The sequence below is a fragment of the Perissodus microlepis genome, chromosome 18 (genome assembly GCF_051167445.1).
Source record: "Perissodus microlepis isolate ML-2025 ecotype Zambia chromosome 18, ASM5116744v1, whole genome shotgun sequence".
NCBI lineage: Eukaryota > Metazoa > Chordata > Actinopteri > Cichliformes > Cichlidae > Perissodus > Perissodus microlepis.
The window spans coordinates 22,693,548-22,706,172 of record NC_140478.1 but is presented as its reverse complement, the minus strand read 5'-3'; the positions used below and the strand labels follow the sequence as shown (position 1 = coordinate 22,706,172).

The following is a 12,625-nucleotide window of genomic DNA, read 5'->3' as shown; positions in this document are numbered from 1 at the left end:
TAAAACTGTATATACTGTATATTCTGTGTATTTATTATTTCAGTCTTATTGCCTGTTCTTATTGTCCTTATCTTCAACGTTATGCTGCTCTGTTGTTTGTTAATTGCCCCTTGGGGATAAATAAAGTCTTCTGATTCCGATTCTCCTATCTTAGATAAAACATTACATCCCCACTCAGGTCGGTGGTCATCCCAACCACTTGCCGTCCCTGGTGGTCTAGTGGTTAGGATTCGGCGCTCTCACCGCCGCGGCCCGGGTTCGATTCCCGGTCAGGGAACTAATTTTTCAAACAATGTCAACTCTGCACACCTTTGAGCACATATCAAAGTCTAACTATGAACTCCTTGGCTCTTTTAACCGGATTTACGCACAAAACTAAATATCCTACTGTCATAAGACATGGACCTTATGAATACTGTCGTCCTTACTTAAACTTCAATCATAATTTCCAAGAGCAGAGTGTGGAGGACTGCATGGGAAGATCCGAGAAGACATGAGGGTCTACTCGGATGTCTGTATACTGTGTATTTTTTATGATCAGTACTTGTCCACAGAAACAAATAAATGTTGTTATTAGAGCATGTTTCTACCAGCAATTCCTTACATTTTTGATCTTTTAACCATGTACATTCTCAGAACAGCATTCAGGTCAGATGACCAGATGCGTCTGGTCGCACAGAGTAGCAGATTAAAGCACTGATGAGATCTTATCTCTGCTGTACCTGCACCTAAACTTTGGAACAAACCAGAAGCTCATAGTCAAGCTCATATTCAACACATGTTCAAAACATGTTCACTCTCAGCCTCCACTCAGCCTCCATCTGACGATATCAACATTATATGCAGGATTCTGAAGGCGCAGAAACGGATACCCACAGTCCCTGGTGGTCTAGTGGTTAGGATTCGGCGCTCTCACCGCCGCGGCCCGGGTTCGATTCCCGGTCAGGGAACTAATTTTGAAAATGTAAGGACGACAAAAGTCGATGAAAGTTCTGTTCATTCCTACCCTGCATCAACCCTCCTGCTAAAATCCCGGCCTATTGCACTAACCAGATGTTAATTTACAGAAATGTCTCTCTGTCATAGCTTTGAAAACATACTCGTATTGTGTCTAATTACAGTATTTTAATAAATTAGTCGTTATTAGAAAACTCGTTGTTATGCGTTCATGTGTATCACTGTCTAATAGTGCGCCTCTTCCCTGCTCTGGCCTTTCTTTAATCTTCGCTGCTGCATGCTCGGTCTTGTTGCTCACTGACGTACTGCAGCAGGCTGATTCACTCAACATGATGTCATTCCATATGTCCTCCCTTCTCTCCGGTGTTTACCTGCGTCAAGATGCGCAACGACAGCGGAACTTTATCTACTTTAACTTTCACAATAAAGGTTTTCTTACAAAATCAAGGCTAAATATTTATATTTGCCTGATAAGATCTCAACTTAAACTTAATACAGTGCTGCCACATAGTGTGAAATGATTCTTATTAGTTTTTTATGGCTGTTTGATATTGTAAACAAAAAAAAAAAGATTGCTAAAGAAAAAGAACTGTGAGAGCCTAGCTATGGTTTTGTGGGGCCTTAAATAGAATTTGACATCACCCAAGCTGACCACATCTTGATTGAATTGAAGGTTTGTTTGATGATTCTGTTGATCTTATATTACTGATAAGTATTTATGGAAACGTTACTTCACGCTTCTCTTTTTTTTTTTTTTTTTTTTTTTTTTAGCCCCAGAGGGATAAATCCTTTTGGTATAGAATAGATCTTTATAGTCACTGTTACAAGAAAAATGAAACATAGTTTGGCATTCTCTGTTGGAACCATGTAGATTTACATTCAGATTGTTTTAGCATAGGAGAAGAAGATAAAAATAGACATAAGTTTAAGGGTACCTTCTCAGGGAATGTGTGTAACACACAATAACGTTAGTATCTACACAGTAACACAGGCATTTACACACACACACACACACGCACACACACACACACAAAAAAAAAAAATCTACTTGCAAGTACAGTGTGCATGAATGTGATCCCAGGTCTGACAGTGAAAATGATAACATCAGTAGCATTAAGTTGTCGGTCTATTAACACACTTATGATTAATATTTTGAAAATATTTAATAATATGCTGACAAAAATACAGGCGCTGGAGGTGGCGGAATTGAAAATGTTAACACGTTAATTGGGCGTGACCAGGATGGACAAGATTATAAATGAGTACATCAGAGGGAGAGTTTGAATTGAGTGGTTTGGAGACTGCATTGATTGGCGCCGAAGGTTAATGCTTTTACTTTTGAAGGGCACCGGAAGCTATGTGTTCCGCCGCAGTTAGCCTGATGTTTCTCAGTCGGGGAGTTCACACACAACTACTTGGCAGAGGAATGCAGCACTCGTAGCCAGCCGTACTGTAAGTATCTGTAGTAGAAATCCCTTCACTTTTATGTGACTAAATATATGCGTTGTTGTCAGTATTTGAGTTACTATGAATCATTTTCTTTGTCTTTATTAAGCGCTGTGTTTCTATGGGACGCTAATGTTAGCTTCACAGCTAAGCTAGCTGGTTTCCGTCGTCGGGATTCCCTTTATTTCTTTCCTTAAATTCTTTAAACAGTCTTCAGATTCTAATAAGTTAACACGGCGATCCCGTTTCACGAGTTTACCATTGTGTTTACTTTAAATAGGTCTTCCTTTGTGCCGTTTTCCTTTTATGATGGAAAAGTGCAATATAAACGTCGCAAATTAGCATCTTTTTTTAAAGTCATTATCTGTGTATTGTCAGTTAAACATTGATTCATTTGGCTCGTAGTTTGTTATCTAGCCAGTGAAAGGTAACATAGTTGGTTGTGTAGTCCCTTTAATTGAGTCGGAGAGCTGATCCCGTGAAGGACATGATGTAGTAGGACTGGTATGCAGAGGTCTGACATCAGCTAAAAAGTCTCCAAAGCAGTGTTGACTCCAAATAAGGAGGGACGAAGCCCTAAAGTGCTAACACTGTCTTATCACTTCCTCCATACTCTGTACTCTGTGGTGTCTGTGGCCTCTGTGTCACATATCCACGTTTAAGTTATTTTTTTATTTTTTGACTGCAGGAAATCTGAAGGCGTTACTCCCATCATCATCATCATAAGAGTCAGCACACCATGGCTGGCTTCAGGCAAGAGGATGTTGAGTTGTACTACGAGATGGGAGAGGAGCTGGGGAGGTAAGCTTTGTGGGCCTGTTTTAAAACGTTTAATTGAAAGCATTATATGTGAAAACCCTGCTTTCTTCTTCATTGCTGTCCTATCCAGCTGTTGTGCTGTGTGCTTCAGTTCATCTGAAAGTGTAAGAACACTTTTTGCAGTAGTGCTTTGATGGCAAAGTTTGGTTAATTTGTAAGACACATTTTTAAGTTCCTCTTTTTAAGATGTGTAAGCGATGATTTTTCAGCTTATCAATGCTTTCCATAATTAAAAATAGATCTAAATGTGAAATGCTGCTTGAGATGGATTTTAATGCCAGGTGGGGACTGATCTGAACAGGGCTAGATATTTGATATGTGTGAGCAGCACTGTATTAAATGTCATCTTCAATTATTTTCTGCTGTGCTGGATAGTTTGTGAATGAGTCATCACATTTTTGGAGATGAAACACAACTTTCTGGCTTACCTTTTCTTTCTGCAGTAATGCAGCAAAAGTGTGACGTCACTGCCTCTCAATGTGCCTTTGCACCTCTGCTGTAGTGTAAGAGAGGGGATGGACTGTGTGTGTGTGTGTGTGTGTGTGCAGATACTAAATGGATCTAAACTACACTGTTTTATATATAAGTCTCTTTTATTCTATGTGGAATAAAACAGAATTTTGTTGTTTTTAGTTGTGTTAATGATTGTTTTGTTGTGCTGACAACACACTGTTTTGCTTTCTTGAGCTTCAGTCAGAGATTTTAACTTCTGTTTGGATAACAGACATTTAATTTACTTCTGGATGGAGCACTTTCAGTGGCAGAAACTTTTTGTCACTCATCCAAGTAACTTCTTCAGTTCAGTCTCTGCTGATTAGGGCTGGGCCATATCATACCGTTCACGGTAATACCGGTATAATGTTGGGCAACGACAAGAAAATGAAATCGCGATAGAATATGGGTAAAACGCGCATGCGCAGTGCCTTTGTTTTCATACGCACATGGCGAAAAAGGCACGGCGGCGATGGAGAATGACAAGGGCGAAAGCAGATTGTTGAATGAAATGGACGAACCAGAATTGGTTTGTGAAAATACTGCAACTTCAGTGGTGTGGAACTGGTTTAGCTTTCGTCCGTCAGATACACAACAAAGCACTATTGTTGGTAGAGCATGCTAGCGGACCGTCATTATTACCGCGTTTTTTGGAAAATACGGCACACTTAAAATCAATCATTTGATTTTTCTGAAAATCGACAGTTCCCCTTATAATCCCGTGTGCCTTATGTTTGAATTCTGGTTGTGTTTACTGACCTCAAAACGATTTTATGTGGTACACGGCGCTCGAAAATGTTTTAGTACGACTTTGCTAAGCTACGAACCTGCACCACTTGATGGATTGTCGGAGCATTACGGCTATCTTAGGCAGGAGCCTCGCGGAGTGATACGTACGGTGCTTCAACATAATATTACCGTATTTTGTGTTTGTATAACCTCTTTAAGTTTTGTGGATATTATACTTGGTTATGCTGAGGATATGTCGGCCAATTTCCACTGGAAATGCCTTTTGGTTAAACTGTCAGCAAGGAATTTGCATTTGTACTGTTACATTTTTATATAACTTTAATGCAAAAAACAGCTGCTTGTTTAAGTGAAAATACATTGATGTTTTTTTGGGGTTTTTTTTTTTGCACTAATAAAATTGTGGAGTTGTAAAGTATTTTGTCTAGTGTCAATTATAGTCAGTTATATCGTTATCGCAAATTTTCAAATCTATATCGTGATAAATATTTTTGGTCATATCGCCCTGCTCTACTGCTGACTGCAGATTGCAGCACCACTGATTAACAATGGGCTGTGAGGTCGGTTTCATGATCATTCATATGCAAATTGTCATGACCATTGATCAATGCCAAAGAGTACCTTTGTTAGGACCTTTTGTTCTCTCTGTGTTGTAGTGTCCTGATGACACATTTGTGTTCTAGTGGATGATGAGAGTCAAAACCTTAAATACTGATCCGTGTGCGTTGGTTTACGGTACACGTCGACTTTTAAGTGTGCCCCATTACTGATGGAAATTTCACAGTCTAAGAAGGCTAGCACAGCACAGTTGGACCAGGCTTAAGCAGTATTTACACTTGTAGGCCAGTGGCCAGTGACTCTTTCAATGATGAGGATGTACACATCCTGGACAGGGAGCATTTATGTGAAAATGGAAAGACCATCTCGGAATTGAGGAAGGAGCTCAGGGTACATCTTTCACCATGTTACAATGCTGTGATTGCAGACCATTGATCAGTGGCCATGATAATTTGCATATCAATGATCATGAAACAATTGTTAATCAGTGGTGCTAGTTTTGATCATCATCATGTGCGGTTTGTTGGTGAATTTTGGCTCATGCTTCTTCACTATGTTGCTTTAGTTTATTGAGACATTGGACATTCATTTATCACAGTTGTCTTGAGGTCTTTTCACAGCATTTCAGTCTGGTTGAGATGTCAGTTTTAATTTGGCTGTGGCAAAACCTTCATTCTTTTTCAGTCATTCTGTTGGAGATTTGTTGCTGTGCTTGGGGTCATGTCCTGCTCCATGACCCAGTTTCAGCCAAGCTTTAGCTGTTGGACAGATGGCCTCACATTTGACTCTAGAATACGTTGGTATACAGAGGAGTTTGTGGTTAAGTCAGTGACTGCAAGGTGCCCGTGTCCTGTGGCTGCATTACAAGGCTGGATCATCACCCCTCCACCACAGTGTCTGACAGTTGATGTGTTGTGTTTGATTTTGCTATATGTTGGTGTGCATTATGGCCAGATATCTCCACTTTGGTCTTGTATGTCCAAAGCAGATTGTTTCTGAAGTCCTGTGGTTTGTTCAGATGCAAGTTTGCAAACCTAAGTTTTGCTGCCAGGTTTTTGTTTTGTTTTTTTCCAAAAATTTAACAAACTTTAACATTTAACATGTTAACTGAGCTCTCTAGAGTCTGAGATGTAGTTCTTGGGTGTGTTTTGCAGTTTACCTGAGCGTTGAATGGTCTGATGTTAGGGTGAATTTGCTAGGATCTAAACTTATGGGATGACTTAATCCTAAAGATCAGCAAACTCCCAAAACGTCTGCTTTTATAGAGGTCCTCACACTTACTGTTGATTGGTTGATCAAGTACATTTGATGACTTGCAGCAGCTAGCTACCCTCTTAATTCCTATGGAAGCAGAAAGGGTGTGCTTTGTTTGCCATAGGACTAGGGCTGCCACGATTAGTCGACTAGTCACGATTACGTCGACTATTAAAATCGTCGACGACTAATTTAATAGTCGACTTTTTACACAGCTGAATAAACGTCAAGCAGACAACTGATTATCAGAAGTGTGAGATGCTCGAGAATATACTCAGGTGTCCTGTTATATTTTAGATGGCAATGAGCCGACGGCTGAGTTTATTAAACTCCACCAAAACAATCTGCAAATGTCATTAAAATTTAATAAACTATCATCTTGTCTTTATTTTTAGTTAGCATATACCTTAAACACTTCAAGCTGTAAGCTAATGATAGTTATATAAGATCAGATGCATGCTGGTGCAATAAGCTGTACGTTTTACGTCCAATGGATGCATTCTCTGATTAGTCACTAATCGCAAAAATAATCGGTGACTAGTCGACTATCAAAATAATCGTTTGTGGCAGCCCTACATAGGACTGTAAATGTGCTTGACTTGTTTTTTTGTTTGTTTTTCTCCTCTGGTTAATTGTGAGCTGTATATTTGAAGGGAGTGAAGAAGTTAAACGAAAATAAGCAAATAAAATATTGAAACAAGACATGACTGGTTTTGACACTACAGAATTTTACTTGAATTTGATCAAAGTTCATTGTCTATACAGGATTTTATTTACAAGATCGGAAATCAAGAAAGGGCAAAAGCAGGAAAAAAAATAACACTAGATACAACTGAGGTTATTAGCTAACAGCATTTAGAGGTCTTTCCTGATAAATATCTATGATGATAGACAGAGATGCAGTGCCTTCTGCTTAAGAAACATCTTTTTTTTTTTTTTTTTCCCCATCACAACATGAGGTGGGAGAACATTACGTTGACATCTCTCTGATCTTTCCTCTCTGCAGCGGACAGTTTGCCATCGTCCGTAAGTGCAAGGAGAAGAGCACAGGCGTCGAGTACGCAGCCAAGTTTATCAAGAAGCGGCGGCTGTCGTCCAGCCGGCGGGGGGTGAGCCGCGAAGAGATCGAGCGCGAGGTCAACATCCTGCGTGAGATCCAGCACAGCAACATCATCACCCTGCATGACATATTTGAAAACAAGACGGATGTGATCCTGATCCTGGAGCTGGTGTCTGGAGGAGAGCTGTTCGACTTCCTGGCAGAGAAAGAATCTCTGACTGAGGAGGAGGCCACACAGTTTCTCAAGCAGATCTTGGATGGCGTTCAGTATCTCCACTCCAAACGCATCGCTCACTTCGACCTCAAGGTCAGCACTGAGGGGAAACTTGAGGGGCTCTTATACAGCGGTGGTAGATGACATGTTGGTGAGTAGGGCTGCCACGATTAGTCGACTAGTCACGATTACGTCGACTATCAAAATCGTCGACGCCTCGTTTGAAGCATCACAAAAGACGCAGGAATAAGTAGTAGGATTTAAGAGTGTAATAACGGACTGAAACAGAAGATGGCAGCACTGCATGTACAAGGATGCCAGCTGCCGTTAAACCCCGAAGAAGAAGAAGCTGTATCTCAGAATTCATAGCGCAGCGCAGCTCAGTTTACAACAATGGCGGCACCTAGTTAGTTTTAATATTACTCTTATTATTCTTTCTGGGTCACAAAATAAACGATTAAAATATTTTCAGGCGAGAATGTAACTGTATAAACCTCAAATATTTGCTCAGTTTATCAAGACACCACATATTTTCAGAAGCGCTCCGACGTTTTCGGAGACGTCTGTTACCCACTAGCTCGATAGCTAACCGGGGGCAAGGCTCACTAGAGCCCGTGAGAACACCGGACTCCCGCAAATCGTTTTCAAACCCACCGCCGTCTTTCGCTACTCAGGTTAAATATATATAAGTCACTTAGATAACTTCAAAATGTTATTGTTTGGCTTTTTTTAGTATTTTATTTGTTCCTGAGTAAATCGGTTTGGCTGAGATTAAAGTTATAGTTTTTACACAGCTGAATAAACGTCAAGCAGACAACTGATTATCAGAAGTGTGAGATGCTCGAGAATATACTCCGGTGTCCCGTTATATTTTAGATAGCAAGGAGCAGACGGCTGAGTTTATTAAACTTCACCGAAACAATCTGCAAATTTCATTAAAATTTAATAAACTATCATCTTGTCTTTATTTTTAGTTAGCACATACCTTAAACACTTAAAGCTGTAAGCTAATGATAGTTATATAAGAGCAGATGCATGCTGGTGCAATAAGCTGTATGTTTTACGTCCAATGGATGCATGATCTGATTAGTCGACTAATCGCAAAAATAATCGGTGACTAGTCGACTATCAAAATAATCGTTTGTGGCAGCCCTATTGGTGAGAGCAGACAAACACGGCTGCCCTGATTCTTTTGGGCTAAAAACATGCTAAAATATATTTTGGGCTAAATATCTTAACATTAATGAAATCATATTTTCAGGGAGGACTACTCTCAATGGGGTTAATGTACTGATCTTATTTTTGATAGCTAAAAGTTAGACATAAGCTTCTAATAAAGGAAAAGACTACTAATCTTTATCAATAAAGATATGGTGACCAAAACATTTAAACTGTACTGCAACATTTAAGTTCACGAGGATAGAATAAAAATCATATAATAGGATTATTTCTGTATTATTTTAGTTGGTGGATGATGGCATGTACAGGAGCAAAGCTGTTTGACAGTGGTGATAAAATGCAAGTGTCACGGTTCAAAAGCTCAAGTAGAAAATGCTGCTTTGTCAGTGTCTAATGTCATCGACTCGCCCTCCTCCTCCTTTCAGTGATATAGGGTTGTTGTTTTTTTCTCCATTTGTTTTTATTTTTTTTTATCTTTCAGCCTGAGAATATCATGCTGCTGGACAAGAATGTCCCCAACCCCAGGATCAAGCTGATAGATTTTGGGATCGCTCATCAGATCAAAGCAGGAAACGAGTTCAAGAATATCTTTGGAACACCAGAGTTTGTTGGTGAGAGCCTGTGGCCTCCTAAATATTCACTTCCAGCCTTGTGCCAGATTGTTTCCATGCAGTGAGTCAGACCCTGTGAGAGGGTGACTGTGGCTTCAGATTACATCTGCTTTGAATTAAAGGGCTCATTCCTGTGTTTTACAGCACCAGAAATAGTCAACTATGAGCCACTTGGACTGGAGGCAGACATGTGGTAAGATACCAACCTGTTTTTGTTTTTTTTTGTTTTCCCCCCCACTTTCTGAAGCTGTGGTTTAACCTAACAGTTTTTACTGATCTTTATTTATCCTCTCGTCTCTGCAGGAGCATTGGTGTCATCACGTATATTCTGTGAGTGAAGCTTATAGTTTGTAAAAAAAAAAACAAAACAGAAACCACCTGATTCTTCAATGCGGGCTCTAAAGTAAAGTTTCTGACTGGTTACAGGTTGAGCGGTGCCTCGCCGTTTCTGGGCGAGACCAAACAAGAGACGCTGACCAACATCTCAGCTGTCAACTACGACTTCGATGAGGAGTATTTCAGCAACACCAGCGAGCTGGCGAAGGACTTCATACGCCGTTTGCTAGTAAAGGATCCTAAGTAAGAATATCTTTATGATTTTTATCCAATGCTTGTTGAAGTCACAATTCCAGAAATGTATTAGCTATAGCTATGGCACATTGTTGTAGTCTGCTGTGATGAGCTTTTTTCTAGGCTTGCAAAATTTTAACTTTTGCTTATTTACCTTGATCAATCAATCAGCGGTCGCTCAGCTGCAGTGGGAAGATAAAAAATTCTTAAATATGTAGTGTAATGATTGTAGAACATGCAGAAACTAAAAAATGCAGCACACTAAATCAACAAACACGCGCATGGTGAATATCTCTCTATATCTACATGAATGTTCAATTTGCATAGAATATTTGTATACTTCATGCAGATGCTGGCACTCACAGTGCCCTGGTCTAAAGCATTTAACCAACACTAATGGATTTTCTTTTGCAGGAAAAGAATGACCATTGATGACAGTCTTGAGCACCCCTGGATTAAGGTTTGCAGTTCAAGTCTTTGTTTACATCTTTATAGATTAAACATTCAGTGAAGTGGGAAAAAATTGAAGAACTTCATGTGAAATTTCACATCTGATAATCAGAGGCCAACTGAAAATTTGACTCTTTTTATTCCCATCTTTTGGTTCTTGTCATCAAATTCTTGCTCGTTTTTCAGACCTGTACCTTTTTACCTCTTCAGGTCATTAAGAGGCGGAACGTACGCCAGGAGGACAGAGATCACAAGACTGAGCGCCGGCGCCTGAAGACTACTCGTCTCAAGGAGTATACCATCAAGTCCCACTCCAGCATGCCTCCGAACAACACCTACGCCAACTTTGAGCGCTTCTCCCAGGTGCTCGAGGAGATTGCGGCAGCTGAGGAAGGCCTGAAGGAGTTGGAGCGCAACCAGCGCTCTTGCCGCGAGGACGTGGCAGCGCTGCTATCAATATATGAGGAGAAGGAGGGGTGGTACAAGGAAGAGAACCAGAGCATCTCTGGCGACCTGAACCACATCCGCCAAGAGCTGCAGCGCACGCAGACGCAGCGCAAGAAGTGCCAGGAGGACGCGCGGGTCACTATGCAGTCGGCCAACATCCTCAAGCGCAAGTTCGGGCGCCTGGAGAACCGCTACGAGGTCCTGGCCGAGCAGGTGGCCTCCGAGGTCCGCTGGGTGGAGGAGCTGGTGAAGTCAATATCGGCAGAGAAGGACGGCCTCAGCTCTGGCAGCACGCCGTGAGCGGCGCTGACATCCAGCAGTGAGGGTTTCATCATCAAGCTTTCCTCTTGCCTGTCGTCTCTGCTCGTGCACCACACAGAGTTTGAGAGGGTCAGTCGTCATCATAAGCTACGCCGCCGCTGTCGCCCATCAGAAAGGGAAAAAATAAATAAATAAAAATCCTACTTTTATGTCACGTTTGAGAGAACAAGAAGCAGAGAGGCAACATGTGGAAGCCATTCCTCTTTGAAAAATCATTCCTGTGTCAATGAATTTATTTATATTTTTACTAATTTCATGTACTGTAATTCAGCTGTTTGCTTGTTTTGGGGTTGTTTTTGTTTTTTTACACATAGAAATGAATTCATTTGTTTACTTGGTTATTATTATACCTGGTTATTATTTTAAAAACTGGTCTTAACTTCCTGTTGCTTTAAAAGCCTTCACTCTCCAATCATCTGTTCCCGCCTCAGGTCACATGAGAAAGCTTCACAATATTCGGTGTTTAGTTTCAGGTTTGTGAGGCATTAGGTGGTATTTATTTTTTGCCTTTTTACATTTCAAATGACTTTAAAATTCATATTTGGGAAGTGTAACTACAAATTATGCAAACCCGCAGCACAAAATAAAGAGTTTTAGGGCTTTATTTTAATGTCTGATTATTTTTTATTTTATTTTAGAAGTTTATTGAACATTTCTGGGAAAAATAAACTGATTACAGATCAAACAGAGGCAGTTTTTAGACTTTAGGGTTAGTTTTTCATAAGTTACATTAACAAAGGGTTTTTTTGTGCACCTCAAAGACATTTTAATGCAAAAGAAATCACCAGCAAAGTAGAGCAATAATTATTTTTAACCAGTTTTATTTCAGAGACTTTGTGCAAATGTTGCAAACGTTATTTCTTATCTTTTCCTTTGTTTTGTTTAAAGTCAAAATAGTCTGGAAGAGAGTCTCTGTTTTACCTGTAATTGGTATCAAATTACATGTTTTTTTCCCAGTAAGTGTCCTAGGAAACAATTTGTAAGTTGTTCTTGTTTCTTTGAAATGGAGCAGTGGGAAAACCAGATCTGGGAATGTATATACTCGTCTTTGCAGTGCCTGTAATCTGATTGACCTTATTGCCTCTGTGAGCACTCATCCGTCACCCAGTGAACATCATCTGCTCAGTGTCTTAAAACGCAGTGACTTTTGCACAAGCAGCCTTGTAAACCAAATAGTGTGCATGGAAACTCCGTACGTATGCTCTAAATCCCTGCGCACTTTAAATGCTCCATCGATGAGTTCCACATTCAGCCGACACATTCCACATGTACAGCATAGAAGGCATTGTTGTATAATCTGTAGTATTTTTCTGTAGAGAAATGTATCCATTTGCACTTATGAGTGTAGAGGAATTTTAATGTATTTTAATCTGTCTGTTGATGTAAGAAAGAGCTGTAAAGCATCTGTCCAGACTCATTTCAAGCAAATAAAACTGACACTTCAACCAAAGCTTACCTGTGTGTAGATTATTATTCATTTTATCACGCTAGCACAACACC

The 12,625-nt window shown here is 40.2% G+C and overlaps 1 protein-coding gene and 2 non-coding genes across 3 annotated transcripts; all 3 read left to right on the top strand.

Annotated features, from left to right (window-relative positions):
• Positions 1-205: 205 nt before the first annotated feature.
• trnae-cuc (transfer RNA glutamic acid (anticodon CUC)) lies at positions 206-277 on the top strand. The gene has a single exon. It is a non-coding gene; the product is annotated as a tRNA-Glu (tRNA).
• A 601-nt stretch (positions 278-878) lies between these two features.
• On the top strand, positions 879-950 carry trnae-cuc (transfer RNA glutamic acid (anticodon CUC)). The gene has a single exon. It is a non-coding gene; the product is annotated as a tRNA-Glu (tRNA).
• Positions 951-2,286: 1,336 nt separating this feature from the next.
• On the top strand, positions 2,287-12,575 carry dapk3 (death-associated protein kinase 3). Its single transcript, XM_084912012.1, has 9 exons — positions 2,287-2,409; positions 3,092-3,204; positions 7,280-7,640; positions 9,208-9,337; positions 9,482-9,530; positions 9,641-9,667; positions 9,764-9,916; positions 10,322-10,367; positions 10,568-12,575. Exons 2-9 carry the CDS (start codon positions 3,143-3,145, stop codon positions 11,102-11,104), a joined length of 1,365 nt encoding a protein of 454 aa, XP_084768138.1. The 5' UTR covers positions 2,287-2,409; positions 3,092-3,142; the 3' UTR covers positions 11,105-12,575.
• Positions 12,576-12,625: the final 50 nt, after the last annotated feature.